At 44.9% G+C, this 19,990-nt stretch overlaps 2 protein-coding genes across 2 annotated transcripts in view; one reads left to right on the top strand and one right to left on the bottom strand.

Annotated features, from left to right (window-relative positions):
• Nucleotides 1-2,398: 2,398 nt before the first annotated feature.
• SYCP2L (synaptonemal complex protein 2 like) overlaps nt 2,399-19,990 on the top strand; it is a 91,899-nt gene continuing 74,307 nt past the window's right edge. The window contains exon 1 of the mRNA XM_067751990.1: nt 2,399-4,334. Within this exon, the coding sequence (XP_067608091.1) occupies nt 4,197-4,334 (138 nt within the window). The 5' untranslated portion in view covers nt 2,399-4,196. The remainder of the gene's footprint in view (nt 4,335-19,990) is intronic.
• On the bottom strand, nt 7,152-14,742 carry GCM2 (glial cells missing transcription factor 2). The gene is made up of 5 exons (XM_067751992.1): nt 14,653-14,742; nt 10,286-10,538; nt 10,009-10,121; nt 9,245-9,370; nt 7,152-8,243 (listed from the first exon to the last, which is right to left on the bottom strand). The coding sequence occupies exons 1-5, from the start codon at nt 14,740-14,742 to the stop codon at nt 7,302-7,304; spliced, it is 1,524 nt and encodes a 507-aa protein (XP_067608093.1). The 3' UTR covers nt 7,152-7,301.

Consider the following 19,990-nt stretch of genomic DNA (forward strand, 5'->3'; position numbering starts at 1 on the left):
AAAGTATCTTTGATGTTCCAAACAGAAGGGTTAGCGGGTCAATGACTGCTACTGTGTTATATTCATGAGTAATTACTAGGTAATGATACTTTACATGTGAATAGCATTTTACAACCAACCAATTACAAGTTTGATTGTATGCTGACGATTCCCAAACTTGTATCTCCAAATCTGTGCCTCCACCCTGTACTCTAGACTCAGATGCCAACAGCCTACTCAACACTTCACTTAGAAATCTAAGAGTTTGAACTTAACATGTTCAAATGCAGCTCCTTGCCCCGCTCTCTCCTTGCCCCACTTCCCCAAAGTACTCCCCCTTCAGCTGTCCCCAACTCAGTTGATATAGATATATCACCACTGCAAATGTCCAATTAAAAAAAGAAGAATTCATCCCTTACTCCATTTCTGCTTTTTCTAGAGGGGGGTGTGTGTGCCACATGGCTTGTGGGATCTTAGTTCCCCAACCAGAGATCAAACCCGTGCTCCCTGAGGTGGAAGCACGGAGTCCTAACCACCAGATCGCCAGGGAATTCCCCATTTCTACATTTTAGAATTGATTTCTGACTTAGTTTAGAATTTCCCTTGGAGAACACTTGAAGAGTAAGAGGTAACTGTGGGAGTTCAGATTGTATTTATCCATTCTTTGCTAGATTATTTAAAGTAGGTATATTTATATTTTTGAGAACAACTTTTACATTTACAGTCCAAGGAATACTCTAGAAACTCAAGGTTTTGGAATGCCTGATGTTACTAGCCAGCAGCCATTTTTGATTTACAATCTATTACAAATACCTGAGAAATCACCTTGAAATTATTTTCCTGGCATTCGCACAACTGATACAGGTCGCTGATAACATTTGTTATTCTGTCACCACTTGCTCCGCCCTTCAAGTTCAGCAAATGCTTGGTATAACATTTCCCAGACTCAAGGCAACTTGTCCTCATTAAAGAAATGAATCTCCGGGGTCTCATGACAATCATGCGTATCTCTTCAATGTTTTCCACCAGCAGTGCAGACTGTAGAAGAATATCATTTGCTACCAAATAGTAGCGAAGGAAGAGTTACAGATTACTATGGTGAGGTTACCATGCTAATGAGTAGACAAAGTCTTACATACATTAACTTTGCGTATTATTAGTTCTCTTTTCTTCTCCACATAAAATATATTTTAGTTTTTAATGCATAATCTGGTCTAATCTTAAATTATGCTAATTAAATTTTGTCAAAACAAACCAAGCCTTTAAAGTCTAAGTATTCTAAGCCCCGTTTTATGTTTAGGCAGTTTGTAAGTCTGGCCTGAACTTTTGTGCACAGGGAATCATGGAAGAATACAAAACAGGAGATGTGTGATGGAATCGATATTTGAAATGTTGGAGTCTTACCATGTATCTTCCTTCTAAGGATGTCCTGAGTCGCAGTCTCAAGAATTCATGGATTCCAAGATCCATGGAAAAGATTCTATGATAACAAACCGCTTTTGCTTAATCTGATGCGTTTTTCTCCAGTCTTTTCCTGCGTGTCTTAGGTGGGTTGCTTCTAAGCAAACTTCTAGACCACATCCTTTTTTCTGGCCCACATTCACTCTTTATTTTAGATTGTAAAGTACGTTTCCCGTATTTCTGTACAAATCCTCCAAATATAATTTAGAACCTCTGCCCCTGAATAAGAAGGAGAGATTTCAGTTTCCCTGAGAGGATGCAACTACAGCCCTCAATTCTTCCCAGAAAGGAACTGCCTTCCCCGTGTTCACTGAGGTGCATGGAAGGGCTGGGTCCAAATCCCAGCTCCCTCTAAACAGCTGTGGGAGCCCTGGCAGAATCCTTTCTCGGCTCACTATTTTCAGTTATGTCTGAAGCCCATGACCCTAAATGCCACACTATACTACAGTCCCATCTCTGCTGGAGGTGACTGCAAATATTTCTAGATATTATCATGTCCCATCTGAGTCTTTTCTTCTAAGCTAAATATCCCTGGTCCCTTTAATCCACCTTTATCAAGTGGGAGGGTTAATTTTATGAGGTTACTGGCTAGGCTAAGTTGTTCGGTCAAACATTATTCTAGATGTTTCTGTGAAGGTGTTCACAGATGTGATTCACACTTAAATTGGTTGACTTCGAATAAAAGCAGATTGCCCTCCATCATGTGCCTGGACCTCATCCAGTCGGTTGAAGGTCTTAAGAGGAAAGACAGAGGTTGCCTGAAGAAGAAGCAATTTTGCCTCAAGACTGGAACTAGAAACCCTGCCTGAGTTTCCAGCCTGCTATCCTGCAGAATTTGAACTCAAGACCTGGAACATCACCTCTTGCCAGAATTGCCAGCCTGTGGGCCTGCCTTACAGATTTCTGACTCGTCAGACCCCACAATTGTGAGCCAATTTCTTAAAATCTCTCTCTCTCTCTCTCTCTCTATATATATATATATACACACACATATATATATGTATATATATATGTATGTATATATACATCTAGAGATATATCCTATTGGTTCTTGCTAAATTTGGTCCAAGCACCACCAGTCTGATCAAAATCCTATACAAGAAAAAAATGCCTTTAAATAGGACACAAGCGGGCCATAATGTTTTTGATACATAGATAAGGACATTTTTGTCCTAGTGAAAGGCTCTGCTCTGTCATTCCTTTGTGCCTGGGATTTTGCTGTCAAAGGTGGGACCCAGGAGGAGGAATATTTATTTTTTACTTTTTTCTTTTTAATTTATTTTTTGGGTGCGTCAGGTCTTAGTTGCAGCACATGAGATCTTCGTTGGGCACGTGGGCTTCTCTCCAGTTGTGGCGCAGGTTCCAGGGCACGTGGGCTCTGTAGTTTGCAACTCGGAGTTCTCTATTTGAGGTGCACGAGCTCAGTAGTTGTTGTGTGCGGGCTTAGTTGCCCCGCGGTATGCGGGATCTTAGTTCCCCTGTCAGGGATCAAACCCACGTCCCCTGCATTGGAAGGTGGATTCTTTACCACTGGACCACCAGCAAAGTCCCTATTTTTTACTTTAAATAGACCTTATTATTATTTTTTTTTTTTCCTGCACCGCGAGGCATGCGGGATCCTAGTTCCCAGACCAGGGATCGAACCCGTGTTCTCTGCATTGGCAGGAGGATCCTTAACCACTGTGCCACCATGGAAGTCCCTGAGGTGCATCCTTGATACTAGGATTGTTAAGGCTCCCCAGGTGATTCTAATGTGTAGAGGAATGTTGTGAACCATAGAAAGAGGCAGTGAGAGACCATTTATCACTTTCTTTTCGTTTGTAAATTCTATTTCCAGTGGTTTTCTTAGCACAACGTCTCACAGAATATTAGTTAAAATCATTTCATAAGATCCGAAAATTTTGGGGCTTCCCTGGTGGCTCAGTGGTTGAGAGTCTGCCTGCCGATGCAGGGGACACGGGTTGGAGCCCCAGTCTGGGAAGATCCCACGTGCCACGGAGCAACTGGGCCCGTGAGCCATGACCACTGAGCCTGAGCATCCAAAGCCTGTGCTCCTTAACAAGAGAGGCCGCGACAGTGAGAGGCCCACGCACCACAACGAAGAGTGGCCCCCACTTGCCACAACTAGAGAAAGCCCCTGCACAGAAACAAAGACCCAACACAGCCAAAAATAAATTAAAAAAAAAAAAAGATCCTAAAATTTGAAAAGAATTCTGTTATCTTCTCCAACAGATGTTCCATAGAAACAATTTGTCAGAGGTTAGGTTCAGTACTTTGAAGTTCTTCCAGGTAAGTATATCAAGTCTACTCCAAGACTATGCACTATTCATGGAGAGGAAAGAATGGTTAGCAAGTGAATACCTTGTGTTTCTGTTCAGTGCCCCGTGGCACTGGTTGAGTCTAACGGGGGACAGTTGATCACAGGGGTCACCTCTCAGCCTGGCCTCACCTCCTTTGCATTATCCTCTGCTCCCAATAGCTGATACAGTAGGTGTCTGACTGAAGGCTTGGGCTCAGCCCAGTCATGAGCTGATCAGAACCAAGTATGTCAGAAGCTTTGGCTGCTCTAATTTACACCGGCCGCATTTGAAGGCTGTAAATTAGGAATCAAATAGTTATTACTCATAACTCATAGTCATAATTAATATTTCATATTAGTAATATAACGATTAGGCCCTTGTAAGTTCCCTACTTCCTTTCATTCTCCACAAAACTCTTCTGCCCCCTAATAAGATCAGCTTTTTAGAGCAACACATATGACCCAGTCTAAATCTTCCTGCGCCTTCTTCAGGTGGCTCAGTTTGCAAGAACTCATCTGTGCTACACAGACACTCTGCCCTGGAACCTGGCTCCTTGGAGGATGGCATAGCTGGGGCCCCCAGCCAACACTTGAGGTATGTTCTGTCTTCACCCCCTCCCCTGGGATCAAGTCCCACAGCCTGGCTTCTGAGTGTTGCCCACTGTCTGGACTCCTCAATACTGGGGTTACACTTGCAGATGTCCAGCGTCACACCTGGGCTTGTTTGCCCCATAGGCTCCAGCTTTATACAATCTTGTTGTCATCACCATTTCCCATTTTCAGCTGAGTCAGTTATTTTCCGCCCCCTGACCCCTTGCTCTAGGAAACTATTGTTACTGAGTCCAAGCTCATACTGCTGGCTGAGTGACAGGCCAATAAATCAAGGTGTTAGGGCAAGGAATAGCGACTTTATTCGGAAAGCCAGCAGACAGAGAAGGTGGCAGGCTAGTGTCCTAAAGAATCTTACCCAAGTTAGAATCCAGGCTTCTTTTATACTAAAAGAGGAGGGAGTATAGCCGATAGCTGCAAACTTCTTGGGGTCGGCCAGACCCCAGAAAGGATGTGATAGTCCTTTGTTCTAGCAGTTGTCCAGGTAGGTCCAACCATAAACCTCCAACATGACAAATGTTATTCTCTGTTCTGCAACTTTTTATCTTTGTGTGAATGAAAAATGTCATACCTTTAAAGGTCAAGCCTGGGAGACAGAGCCTTGAGAATGGGCTATCCCATATATTTCAGGCTCTAGGCAACCTTCTTTTAGAAAGGTGCAGAGCCAGCATGACTAAGCACAGGCAGCAGAGCACAAGCTCTCAACCATTTGCATGATTTTTTTTTTTCTTTTTCTTGTAACATCTGTGCTATTATTTGCTTAATACTTTTCCTTACGTTACCTTGCCTTAAAACAAAAACAAACATTGTTTTGCTTTGTCTAGGCAAAAATATCCTGAAATCATAGGTTTGATGTGTTATTTATATCTTTCCCTATTACACATTAACATAAATCCATAACTATTAACATAAAACATTGGTGGACCGTCTAGAATCACCCTGTAACCTGGAGCACACTTGTACCACACTTTGGGAAATGCTTACCTCAGGGCTTTGCCTAGAGTCTGCTTACTCCCATCCCTGCCCTTTCTACCCACACTGCGGGGATCCTTTGCATCCAGTGTTAGGACATAAATACTTAGAAGTAATAAGACTCTCTACTTCATGCCAAGTACAATACTTGCGAAGTACGAATGGGATTTCATTGATAAATAACTAATCAAAGCTAATGTAATGTGGTGCTTAAAAGCAGGGTCTCTGGAGATGAATTCAAATTCCAGCTCTGCCACTTACTGTGAAAATCATTTGGCCTCTCTCAGGTAGCTCAGAGGACTGTTATGAAGATTAAATAAATTAATACATGTTCAGGGCTTAGAACAGTGTCTGGCCCACGTAAGTGCTATATAAATGGTAGGTATGATTAGAAGCTGCGAGTTTTGGCAATGGAAGTCTAAAGAAAAAAGTAGTCCGTGAGTGTACTAGGTGTCCTTTCCTTTGAGAAAAAGTTGGCTAGGGAATAGGCGTGTGATGATATTTATTTCATCTTGTGGCCAGTACTGCATGTATTTACTACATCAGTGTATGAGGGCTTTCTGAATCAGGTGAGCAGTATGTAAGTCTCAAAGATTTAAAATGGCATCTGATTTACTGCAATTTAGTTGTGCAAATTGGGTATTCTATGCAAATTTGAGGATAATCCTTCCCCCACTCCATTCTCAAAAATTTATTTACATAGTTTGTTTTTATTTGAAAACTGAATATTTTCACTAAGCACTGAGAGCAGTGCAAAAGGTGTGTGTGTGTGTGTGTGTGTGTGTGTGTGTGTGTGTGTGCACGTATGCGCACTGTTTCGGAGAGGATTTCCGTTTTCAGCATAGCAAATAGTTTTTTCTAAAAGTACAAAACTTAAATAAACTAATATGTTTAATCTATTATAACAGCTGTTTCCCAGGTTATAATATGAACATTTTTTTCCTATTTTTGTTTTGAAATAACTCAAGCATCAGCTACATTATTTTTAAATGTCTTCATTATGTTTAATTGAATAACATTATCAATTACATTTATGAGGAGTAACAAAGGAACAGTAAAGCTAAATTTGAATAAAACATCTCTATTCTAATTTTGAAACCTAACTGGAAAAAATGTGTATTATAGTACAATAAAAATGAATCAAATACATATCATCAGTGTTAGGCTGTCTCTGTTAGGAAAACATTCATCAGTGTTAAGAAAAGGTATTCAGCTGATACTGGAAAACAAAATTCTCTTAAAAACAACTGCACTTTATCATTGCAACACGGTAGATTTCTTAAAAAGCTATAGATATATACTTTGCAGGTAAAATGATCAAAATTACTTCCTGAAGTTATTTTAACAGGTTTTAAATGCTAAGTAAAATCTTAGGAAATGACTCAGGAGATAAGATTGTAAAGATTTCTTCCCGAGGATATTTTGACAACCCCTAAGGGCCGAAGAGAGATTTGTGAAATTCCTTAATATGATCCAGTGGGGAAAGGCTTGGGGTGAGAGCCAGGATTCTTGACTTCTACTCCAGCTAACAAACTAAATGGGCTTACTTAGCTCATTAACTTTCATGCTTATTTGTTCATTTGGAACAGTCTCATTGCAGACCTAATTCTATGTACTGTAGTGGGTTTGAAAATGCCATGCAGGGACTTCCCTGGTGGTCCAGTGGTTAGGACTCCGCGCTTCCACTGCAGGGGGCCCGGGTTCGATCCCTGGTCTGGGAACTAAGGTCCCACAAGCCGAGTGGCATGGCAAAAAAAAAAAAAAAGTAAAATACTGTGCAAGATTTCTCTAGATTATCTAAACATTTCCAACCTATAATTTACAACGCTGATAATTGGTTTTACTATTATCTATATACATATATAATATATATATATTTCTTTGCATGCTAAATGAATCTCCCAACTTAAGAGAGAGTTGCCATGTCATGTTCTACCGCCTGCATGGAGACCAATATTATGCTGTGCCCCAGGACTGTTGTTCAAAAGTCCTCATGGTCATAGCTAAAGAACGGACTGATTCTCTCTGAATAACCAATTGTAGACCCCGGTCCAGATGGACACACATCCCACGTCTCTGCTCCATCTGTCCAGGAGGGTGCTGAGTCTTGAGGAAAAGGCAAAGTGTGTCTGATGGTCCGGCAATCTCCAGGAATTTTCAAAGGAAGTGATGCTGTTGGAGAGGCTGCCATGGCGACTGTAGCTGGAAGGTCCAAGTCTTCCAGATAGATGGACATTTGGGTGTTTTCAGAATCATAGTTACAGCCAGAAAGGCTCGTAACTTCCCGCACATTGTCACAGCATTTCAGAGCAGGGGGCTGGTAGGCCTGGTAGGACACTTTGGTGGTGGTGGTGATTACTGTCTGCAGGGCTGGAGCAGATGGCGGGGCCGTCGTGAGGTACCTGGAGGGAAGCTCTGGGTTGTAATAAGGGCGAGCGGCCGCGGCCTGGAACTGTCCATGGTCAGTGCTCTCCCCAAGGTCAGCTTTTCCAAGAGCTGGTTTCCAGCCAGGCGGTTTACTGGTGAAATCAGAGCTTCTCTCAAAGCTGCCGTAGGAGTTGATATTGTATTGCAGTGCATTCAGATGAACCCAGTCCGTGTCATCAGGAATACTGCTGGCATCTTTATAAAGGGTGGGATAATACGGGCCTGAATTTGTGTAACCAGGGCCTGCCAATTCATAGCTGCAGGGTGGCCTAGGCAAAAAGATTCTTGGGTTTGGATATTTCTGAAAGGGTGGTACTATATCTCCTTGAAAGGCAGCTAGGTCACAGGTAGCTTTGTAAGCATCCGAGTTTGGAAAGGAAAAGCAAGGCTGCCCTGGAACAGGGAAGCCAGTGTCAGGAATTATATCAAACTCCTCTGGGTTCTCCAGGGAAGGTATGTTGCTGAAATGGCCACCGTTATCTTGATTCTCTCCTGCCTAAAGAAATGACACAAATTTTTATTTGTAAATAAAGATGTAAATTGCGTGGACACCCTCACCTGTAACGGTCGTCAACCGACCAAATAACAAGCTTTCAGTTGGTGGGCTGTGCGTTAGGAGCTCAGAAACATGATCTGAGCGCATGGTCCGGGAACTTCACAGCTTGAGCTCAGGCTTGGATTCCACGCTGCTGAATTAGGAGGGCCCGTGGTAGCCAGGCAGGGTGGGTCTGAGTGGCAGATGGTCTGTTCTCCCTATACTATGTGCATAACAGCAGAGGCTCAGGAGCCTGACGCAGACCTGGGTTCAAATCCTGACTGTCCCTCACGCACTGAACAAGTTACTTAACCTCTCTGAGCCTCAGATTCCTCACTTAAAAATGGGGCTTAAAGAGGGAGGAGATATGGGGCTATATGTATACTAACACACCATTGTAAAGCAGTTATACTCCCATAAAGGTGTTAAAAAATGGGGCTTAATAACAGTAATTTCTTCTTAAGGCTTTTGTGACCAATTCACGTGTAAGACTTAAACCCTATGTGCGTGGCACATAGAAAGTGCTCAAACAAGGCCAGTGTCTCTTATCCTCCAACTAATATTCTGCCTCCTTGGCATACTGTGGTTGAACAGCCAAACTGGATCAAGTTGCCCAAAGAAATTTTATCTGTTCTATGTAAATAATGAAAAGGACCCTCTCAAACATGCACCGTTCAGTCATTGGTATGCACCTGTTTCTTTCTGTATGACCATTCGATAATTGCCCTTGTATTAGGATGTCAGCTCACATGCTCACTCTATCATTAACTGTAGAGATATTCTGCTTTTTTATCAAGAAGAAGGAATTAGAAACCCTATTCAAAATGTTGATTCAATGACATTGTTAGAGGTATATAATTTTCACATAAAATGAAACCTTTTAAATTATTTTACATAATTCTCAGTGCATTTTGTGATGACGGTGAACACAGACCACAAGTGTAATGTCAGCTCCCTATTACCTCGGGTTCTCGAATTCTCTTTTTCTGGGGTTGGTAAAAAGAAGCCATTTGTCTCTTGATAGCACTTCTTCGAGCTTCTGTCTCTGATTTACTCTCTGGTCTTGGGTGATCATGAACTCCCTTGGCCTGCATTAATAAGGAGATGAATCACATTATTCCTCTGAGGGGAGCTGGCAACACTGGTCAAAAATTGAGTGTGCCTTTCCCAGTGCCCCAAGTTGTTTGTTTTTTCCAAGAGACAGGGAAAAAGATTTTTTTTTTTTTTTTTTTTGCGGTACGCGGGCCTCTCACTGCTGTGGCCTCTCCTGTTGCGGAGCACAGGCTCTGGACGCGCAGGCTCAGCAGCCATGGCTCACGGGCCCAGCCGCCCTGCGGCATGTGGGATCTTCCCGGACTGGGGCACGAACCCGCATCCCCTGCATCGGCAGGCGGACTCTCAACCACTGCGCCACCAGGGAAGCCCGGAAAAAAATTCTTGAACAAATAAAACTGCACCAATAATAGACATCTTAAAAGATGACCTAACAGTCCTTTTGCCATATGAAAACAACTATAAGTATGTTCACCCTCTCCCCCTTAGAGAGCACACAGTAGCTGAACTAATTCCTAGGAGCCTGGTAAGGCCCTGGGAACCCCAGCACCTATTTCTGGCCACCAGAGCTGTATCTGGTTTGGTCCAGGGCTCCTGAGATACATGGCAGGAGATTTGGTCCCTGTGACATGATGAGAATGTCCATCACAAACTGTGGTGTCCCCCCACCTACCTGAAAAAATATTGCATTGCCATCAAGCCGCCAAAAGTTGGTTACAGGGTACCCGCTGTGCCCTCGACAGGGGATCAACTCCAAAGCAGCATGACAGTTGGGGCATGCCTTCTCTGCAAAGCCAGAGGCGAGAAATAGTAATAACAACCTGACCCCAGAGCCTCCGGAAGGAAGGAAGGGGAAATTCGCTGGGAATAGGGAGGAAGGAAGGGGAAATTCGCTGGGAATAGGGAACTCACGACCGCAAGGCCACCCCGTTCCTAGTCCCATAGCTCACTCTGCTGCTTCAGCCTGGCTTTGTCGCAGATGGCAGGCCGCAGCTGCAGACGGGAGCCGTCGGGCAGGGTGCAGTCCCGCGCACACACCACCACGCCCAGGCACGACTTCTTGAGGATGTGGCCGTTGTGGTTGTTGGTGTTCCGCATGGCCCAGCCGCTCAGATGGCGTTGCGCCTTCTTCTCGCCACTGCGGTAGATGAGGCGCACGTAGCCGTCCGGCCACTCGCAGAAGCGGTCGAAGTGGTCTGGCTCCTGGGAAGGCGCCCAGAAGGACGGGTAGTCAAGTTCATCAAGCCCAAACCGGAGACAGCACGGCTTTAATCTTCCCCAAGCACATTAGGATAAAACTGGGTCTTTTTAATTCCAGAAACTGTGCTCTTACAAAATGTCACTCATCCTGTGTATGCCCTTCTGACAACTGGCTATAATTTGATGCTTACATAGTGCTTATGTTCTAAAAGCTGTACATGTATTCGTTCATCTAGCCTTCATACTGCATACAGACAATAGGTACTATTATTATCCCCATTTAATAGAATAGTAAATGGAGACCAGAGAGCTTCATTGACTTGCCCAAGGCCACACAGCTAGTAAGACTTGGCTCTAGGATTTGAGCCCTCACAGTTTGACCCCAGAGCCTATTCTCCTTACCACTATGTTATACCACTTCTCGGTGTATTTAATGTTACAGATATTTTCTAGTTAATCAGTAAAGCACCAGGGCAAAAAGTGATTGGAAAGTTCTATTGCTGACATACAGTTGAGCCTGTAAATACCTTTACTTCCATCCAGTGCTTTTTCTTCAAAAGCTCTTGGCTTGATACCCAGCACAACATCAGAGAGACATGAACAGTTTCCCAAATTAGCCCTCCAGGTGTACAAGGGTGTTATGATGATAGCCTAACCATAAGGTAAACCCGAGCATTTGGTGGAGCCTGCTAAGCTAACCTCTTCCCAGAGCAATATGGACTGTCATTCTACTGCACAAAGAACTGCATGGCTAAAATAATGGTATATGTAAAATACTGAGCACTGCTTTACTATTCACATTTGGTGGTCCTTTGTCCACATTATGCATTATTTATACTGCAATATGGTTCTTGTACAAACTAGGGACCATGGGCTGAACCCAGCCTGCCACTTGTTTTAGTACAGCCCACAAACTAAGAATGATTTTTATATTTTTTAATGGTTGGGCGGAAAATCAAAAGAACTACATTTTGTGACACACGAAAAGCATATGAAATTCAAACTTCGGTATCCATAAATAAAGTTGTAATGGGACATGGCCATGTACATTCGTCTATGTAGGGTCTGTGGCTGTTTTCTCACTACAGTGCAGAGCTGAGTATTTGGGACAGAGACAGTATGGCCCATAAAACCACATGATGCAGTATCTACAATCCTCACAACAACTTTGCCTCTTAGGCATCCTTCCTCTTATTTAATAGATAAGGAAGTGGAAGTTAGATGGATAACCTTCTCCAGTGGCATAGCTGGGATTTAAAAAGAAGATCTGTGGCAGCCGGGCCCCACTGACCTTCCTGGTATGATAGAGGCTCAGAAAACTATTATTACAGTAATAAGCCATGTACACCTTCTCTCCCTTCCCCCAGCCCAGGATAATTAGATCCAACATCTGCAAAGCAAAAGTATTCTTAGCTGGACAATTCAGACTTGTGTACCACGTTAGTATTGTACATTCTAACAGTAATAGGTAAATGGGCAATTTTGTTTCCAAAACCGCAGAGATATTGTTGAAATCGTTATTATTACTAATAGGCATTATTTATCTTTTCTCAGAAATATAATTGACATAAGTCAATACATTAACTTAAGGTACATCACAAATGAAATATATAATGATGTGCTAGCAACTCTAAGTTTACGCTAAATGCTATATCTTTGTGTTTAAAGTGAATATTTCAATTTAAGGACCTTAGTAACAAATAGACAGTTTTCCAGAAGAGAATATTTTGTTCGCACTCCCCTGCAAGGGTACAGACTAGACCCCCACTACCAAAGTAGTGCCACTGAAAATGAAGACACAGAGACTGCATTTTAAAATCAAAACAAGAATGGAGGACTCCTAGATTGGGTTTCATTTGCTCTAATGTCTTGGTGCAGGGGGGCACATGTGGTCACATACAGACAAGCGTGCACACACCGAACATGACAGTAGATCTGGACGACAATTTAAGATTGTTATCTAATTCCACGGCTTGATGACAGGTGAGCAACCTGAGACTAAGGCAAATTCAGGAACTGTCTCAAGGTCATACAGCTAGTTTAGCTCTTCCTCCTTTGGTTTGTCAGAGCAGGGCTAGGATCCTCTTTCTCCAGTTCTCTTTCCATAGCCCAGTGCACCTGCCTCTTTTGAGATGTCACGCGCGCGCACACACACACACACTTTCTCTCTGTTTAAGGACCAATCTCCCAGAGGAAAAATTATTCACATTTACATGGGAAGTCCAGAATAATACTCATGAGAGGAACCATCCTTCCCTTATTTGGATGTGGCTCATTTCTAAAATGCAAGATTAGATTTTTTTTTCCTATGAAGATGTATGCGGACAGAAGTCAGTGAGAATGAGATGCCCTTGCTGTACTGTGGTCCACTTTCACAAAAATGGCACAGTGTGGCTCTAAAGTAGGCAGACTTGAAAATAAACTTACTGCAAATACGTACATCCCCAAAAGTACTGATCTCTTTGAGAGGCTAGACAACCTTGCTAATGAACTGTTATATGCGGCACATAGTAGATGCTCAATAAAGGCCAAGTCTCTTACCCCTATACCACAGCATTGCCAGGAATCCGCCTTTGCGAATGCTTCCCAGGTCGCTCCTAACTCTCCCTCCACCTATACACCCAGGACTTTAAAGTCACTTTGCAGTTTTTCCCCAAACCAGTATGGCCAATTATAACTGCCCAGCTCATTCCCTGTACTAGACTCCAAACCCCTTCGTTCCGTTAAAACAAAACAAAATAAAACAAATTCACCCTAAACGGATGATGGTGATTTCCTTGTCATTAGAGAAGTAATCTCAGAAGTTGCATCCAAAAGCCGGATTCCAGGGGCTTCCGGGCGCCTGTGCCCTGGTTGGCATGACTAGAGAGGCCCCCCAGGAGCCGCGCTTCATCCAGGCAGCCGGGGCAGGCGTCTAATGGCCCAAGTCCTGCTGTTTAATAAGAGTCGGGTCACCGAGATTTACGGTCCTATCTCACAGTTTTGCTGCGTGAGAAGCACTGATGTCTACATTAGCCAAGATTCTCCCCTACCTTTCTCGTGGATGGCAAAGAATGGATAAGGAGAGACTCAGCGGATTATGGAGAACAGTATGGAGGTTCCTTAAGAAACTACAAATAGAACTACCATATGACCCAGCAATCCCACTACTGGGCATATACCCTGAGAAAAACAAAATTCAAAAAGAGTCATGTAGCAAAATGTTCATTGCAGCTCTATTTAACAATAGCCTGGAGATGGAAACAACCTAAGTGCCCATCATCGGATGAATGGATAAAGATGATGTGGAACATATATACAGTGGAATATTCCTCAGCCATAAAAAGAAACGAAATTGAGCTATTTGTAGTGAGGTGGATGGACCTAGAGTCTGTCATACAGAGTGAAGTAAGTCAGAAAGACAAATACCGTATGCTAACACACACACACACACACATATATATATATAACACATATATATGGAATTTAAGAAAAAAATGTCATGAAGAACCTAGGGGTAAGACAGGAATAAAGACACAGACCTACTGGAGAACGGACTTGAGGATATGGGGAGGGGGAAGGGTGAGCTGTGACAAAGCGAGAGAGAGGCATGGACATATATACACTACCAAACGTAAGGTAGATAGCTAGTGGGAAGCAGCCACATAGCACAAGGGAGATCAGCTCGGTGCTCTGTGACCACCTAGAGGGGTGGGATAGGGAGCAGGGGAAGGAGACTCAAGAGGGAGGAGATCTGGGGATATATGTATATGTATAGCTGACTCACTTTGTTATAAAGCAGAAACTAACACACCGTTGTAAAGCAATTATACCCCAATAAAGATGTTAAAAAAAAAAAAAGTGAAGGACAAGGTGTCCGGTTCCCGCCAGATGACCTGGAGCTTGGAGCCTGATTGACAGTTCCTGTTGCTTTCGGCGTGTTTTCTAACAAGCGCGAGGTAAGAGCTGGGAGAAGACACATCTCTGAACCCAGCTCTGCCATTTGTGGAGTCCTTGTACACTGGAGGACTCTCAGGGGTGTGTGTTTGGGGGTGGAGGTGAGGTCTGTCCACAGTCTCTGCAAGGACATCCCTCCTCTTTGGATGGACAGCGCCGCGCGCGCGGGGGTTTCACGCACCCGAGGCATCTGCGGGTCGTTGATGTCCCAGCTGAGCTTCATCCCGTGGGAACACGCACCGTCCGCCTGCTGCCCCGCCTCCGCCGGCATCTGGCCCTCCTCGCTGGCGCTCTCCGCCCAGGATCCTGAAAGACAGAAGAAAAACAAACCAACCCAGAGGTGCCCAAGGTGATTCTCCCCCTGTCTTAGGGGAAAGTGGAGAGAGACAGAGACAGAGAGACTGATTTCGAAATCCAGAAGCGGCGAACAAGGGTTAAGGACTCGGGCGGAGCCATGTCCTTGGCCGCGGTGCTGAAAGGTCTCCCGTCGGAGCGCAGCGCGGGCGCCAGGCAGCTGCCCACACGTTTATACGGATACACCCCGTCCCTCCCCGTCCCGCCCCGCTCCGCCTTTCCTCGCTCACCCGCCAGCTCCCACGCTCCGGGCATTAGCAGGGCCTGTCATCCCCTCCCGGGCAGAACTGGGACCGGAGGGGGAGGTTGACCTGAGCCCTTGGGGTGACGGGAGACTGAAGCCAAGGCGGGCCAGGGCGGGGGGGGAGGTTAGAGTGTCTCACGTAAGTTGAAAATCAGTTTTGTTTCCCTAACCGCGCCCCGCCTCTGGGGTTTCGGATTGGATCTAGAGGGAGGCTTTCCAGATAGAGCCTTTCCAGCAAAGTCCCGAGAGACAATACTCCATTGCCTGGCAGCCCGGAGACCGCCTGTAAGAGCCTCGGCGGCCGCGCGCCCTAGCCTGAGTAGATGAGCGCAAGCCAGCTGGCTTTGGGCCGACCCTTTTCGGAGATTTTGTTGTAGCTGGTGCGCGTGGTCTGGAATCTGTGCTCATCCTCGGGGGGAGGTGGGGGGAGGAGGGACGTTCGAGGGAGTGCCCAAGGTCCCCGTGTGGTCGTCGGCCCAGGAGGCCGCCTGCTCCCGGGGGCTGCGGAGAGACCTGACCCTGTGGGAAGAGAGTCCTGGAAAGCGAACCCGGAGAAGGTTGGGGAGATGAGCTAGGGGGAGGCGGAGGGGGAGGAAGGGGCTGAGTTCTGCCCCCAAACCCGTAGTTCTCTCTGCCGCCTCGGCTACTTCTGAGCCTGTTTCCTTATCTGTTTGAAAGAGGCTTTGGGGCTCAGTGAGTTCTCAATCGCCATCCACCTGAAACGACCCTTAAAAAAAATAGTCTTCATCGGTATTGTCGTGAAAATACCACGACAAAATTCTATTTACACCCCTTCCGTCTGCGGAGGCTTTCTGGAGACTGGAGGAACCAGGTGAGAGCGTGGAGCGCCGTGGGCTCACCAGGGCTGAGCCCAGGCCTTCTTCACCTGTGCCTCCGTTTCATTAGGGTGATTGGAAGCGCCCAATACAAGAAACCGATTGAAGTGACTTAAGTCGCTCTTTAGCCGCTCCGGGCAGCAAGGGAAGGTGGGTTTCCGGAGCTTATTCCTTGCGCCCTTGTTCTGCGGGCTACACGCTCCAGTTCCCAGCCGTAGCCAGGGAGAAGCCGGCCTCTAAAGGCGGATCATTGTTAGAGGAGGATGCTCGCAACCTACATCCCGGCAAATCCCGAGACCTGCGGGCCCTAGACTCAGCGCCGAGCGCGCACCAGGGGCGCGGACTGATGCTTCTTGGGAGCCGGCCTGGAGGGCACCCAGGCCAGCGCCCGTCGCAGGATTACAGCCTCTTCTTCTGGCGAAAGGCGGGAAAAGCAGATGCGCCCTTACAACCCCAGGAAGCGAACCTCGTCCACGCTCCGGTCCTCTTAACCTGCCTGGTCGGGGGCACAGTCAGGCTTGTTAGAAAAGTCAACCCGATAGTGAAGTTCGACTCCGAGCCGCCGACCGGCAGAGAACTCCCGAGCCGGGAAAGGCCAGATTTGGGTAATTACACGAATTTTCTTCTTTCTCTGGTTTCAAGCTGGGATTTCTCCCCACCCTTCCCCCACCCCCAAGCAGAGGCGCAAAGTTCTCAAACAAGAAAGTGACTAGTTCATCCCCCAGCCTCTTCCCACCCCCTCGTCCCCAAAGTTCTCTTTGGTAGTGTCGGTCAGCGTTTCTGGTTAAAATCACTCTCACAGAGTTGCCGCGGAGGTCTGGGAGGAAAGGAGGAAACGCGTTCACTCTTTACCTACTAGTTGCGTCCACAAACTTTCATCATATTAACCGCCTACCGGCCCAGCAGCCCCTGTTATTCAGTTGCTTTTTTGCGTTGTTTTGTTTTTCGAAGGTTAAAATTACTGACACTTCTCTATTTATTTATTTACAAATTGACATTTCTTTGTGAAGTTTAAGATAATGTACTCTTTAAAATGTTCTTTACATAACTTCAAAAACTAGCTTAAAATTATTTCTGAGAATTCATAGAAACTAATTTCTGGTCTTACTGTAAACATTGTTAAGACTATTTCTTGTCTCTGTAACTTTGGAATATTTCTAGAGAGTCCTTACCCTTCAAAAATATAAATAAGTACAATTTTTTTAAAAGTTAAAGCTAAATCAATTAATCAAATACTTTTTTTCCTAATTAGATTCCGGTGGCCAAAGAAATGTCATTGTCTCCACTATATTTAGTTTGAGCAGAATTAGAATACGTATTCCAAGTTGCCCTAAAATTATGTCTGGGGAAAACATGTTAGTAAAAGAAGCTAATCAAAGTGAAAATATAACAAAATATAATAAATAAATGGTGTTGTCTGTGGTGTTATCTTTAATTTCTCCTGAATTTTTGACTGTGTTAACAACCATATAGTTTGAAAGGATGTATGTTTTCCCCAAAGTCTGAAAATAATTAAAACTTTTAAACTAATATTAAGAAAACTTTAATTTTGTTTTATATTATATTCTTATTGTATTACCTGTTTTATTCTCTAAAATAGTGTGCTTTTAAACTGTATTTTATTTATTTGTTGTTATCCTTCAGTTTTTCCTGCACTAATATTTGCCTTGATTCAGAACACTTTATATTCACAGCTGGCTCTTCCTTGGCTAGTATTTTGAAATAGTAAAAGTCCATTAATACAAAAGCAAAGGAAAAGGGCTTTGAATTTCCTTAGTTTAGATTAAAATAGGTACATTAATGTAAGTATATTTACGTCATATTTGCCAGGAAATGGATATGATGAGTTTTGAAATAAGTATGTATTGTTTTGAATGGACTGGAGGTACAATGCAGAGATTCTGGTTATATTTTGTTTTGGTTTGATGTAAACAAATATCTTCTGTAAACCTCATGACACGAAATACCCATAGCATCTACTTATAACACAAGTTGATTTTTTACAAGGAATGTTTGGATTTGAGGGGTCTTGTCTGCTTCCTTGCTTTTTAAAAGAAAACTCCAGTCCAACTTATTTTTGCCACCCTGTTCACATAACAGAACCAACCTATCAGCCTAAACCGGGCCGTAAGTACACATTCTTGTTGGATTAAAGGAAGTGGGCAGAAAACAAGCAGACTGGATGGAAATGTTTGTTTTTATTTTATTTTGACTGAGCACACCGGGGTATGTATTAAAACAAAACAACAAAACACTTCTTTTGTGATATTAGGAATAAACTCACAATTTCGGAGACTAATCTGGTTCCTATGGGGGAAAGTTCGATTTCAGTCTATAGCAGTAACAATGGATCACAACCAGCTCTACCAGCCGTTAAAGGTGGAGAGAAAACAGCCGGCTTCCGCACAGGGGACGCCTATCAGCGTAGAATTTCTCCGACAGGTTTATGTCCTTTAAGTAATCGCTTTTCCTAAGGTGCTTGTGCGTGCGCCCAGGTGGCCTGACCTTGATTGCCAGTTAACTCGCGAGCTTTTCTCGCTTCTCAAACACGGGACTCTGGTAGATTTTCAGGGGCGGGTTTATTAATTAGAGTTTCGGGGAAGCTTGGCGTCCGGGAGCCGTGGGCTCCCCGTGCTCTCGCCGCAGCGCATCCTCGCCCGCTCGGGCCTCGGACGGCGGAAGCGCGGGGGCTGAGAGCGGCGCAGCGGCGGGGCGCGTCCTGGTCCGGGTGTGCGCCCCGGGGCGGGTGCGCGGCGGCCTGTCGGGAGCCTCGGGATGCAGGAGGTGAGTGACCTCGAGCGGAGCCGGGCACCCGTCGAGCCCCGGCCTCCTCTCCGCCGTTCTAGGCGGGCGCCAGGGAGCGCGTCCGTCGGCCTCTGGGCTCGGAGCCTCGCTTGCTCGCCCAGAGACCCGGCGCCGGCTACAATCCCCGGCCGCCGCCGTGGGAAGAGCTCTTCGGGGGCCCTTGGGGCGTTTCACGTCCTCACGTTTGCTTGGAGTTTATTGGCAGCTTTCTGTGGGTGCATGAAGCAGGGTAGAAACGTGTGGTCCCTCGCTAGTAAAGCGTTCGGAGAAGGGGAAACTGAAATATTGATGTTTGAAGGCGACGAGATGATTCTTTTTTAAGTTGCTCGGGATGGGATGTTTTCCCAGCCGCTTTTCTCCCTCGCTGAGTAGAAAGTGCAATGACGTTAACCCACTCGGGGCCCCAGATCTACCCCAAGTGCTGGGACCCGCCGCCCAGGGATTGGGGTCGCGGGCTGGGAGGTGGATTGGTACCGTTAGTGATTCTACTTTTCAGCGTTCACTTTACTGAATACACTGCTGGTGGGAAAAAAAAACAAGTATGGATTTTGGTGTTTGAATTCATCCTGTTTTTCATATTTATAATGATATTGTAAAATATGCTGACATTTAAGGACTGTGGTCAAGTACATATAGGACCGTTAGCCCAAGCTAGATTTTTTTTTAAACCTCTTTGGAAGAGGTTAATAAAATTTTTTAAAATTATTCTTTGATTTTGGGGATGAAGTGAGCAGATGAGATGCTGTTATTTAGCATGTTTGTGAAAACGAGGTTGGTAGATCCATGGATTACTTCTTGAAGAAAACGTGTAACAACCCCTTACTCAATGTTTTGTAAATTTTCTTGTTGTTGCTGTTCAATCCTTGAAGTTTCAGTTTTAAGTCCTAGAGTCACTTTTTTTTTTTTTTTTTTGCGGTACGCGGGCCTCTCACTGTTGTGGCTTCTCCCGCTGCGGAGCACAGGCTCCGGACGCGCAGGCTCAGCGGCCATGGCTCACGAGCCCAGCCGCTCCGCGGCATGTGGGATCCTCCCAGACCGGGGCACGAACCCCTGTCCCCCGCATCGGCAGGCGGACTCTCAACCACTGAGCCACCAGGGAAGCCGTAGAGTCACATTTAAAATTCATATAAGTCAGGAACATAAAGCTTAAACTCATGACTGGGCTTGAAACGCACTCTGAAAAACTTTATTTTCCAAGCTCTCATTCTAAAAACCGCTCATTAATTCAAAGTCTTTTTTATAGTTGCCATTATAGCGTTTAAATTTATTTTTTTGTGATC

Source organism: Pseudorca crassidens, chromosome 10 (genome assembly GCF_039906515.1).
Source record: "Pseudorca crassidens isolate mPseCra1 chromosome 10, mPseCra1.hap1, whole genome shotgun sequence".
Taxonomy (NCBI): domain Eukaryota; kingdom Metazoa; phylum Chordata; class Mammalia; order Artiodactyla; family Delphinidae; genus Pseudorca; species Pseudorca crassidens.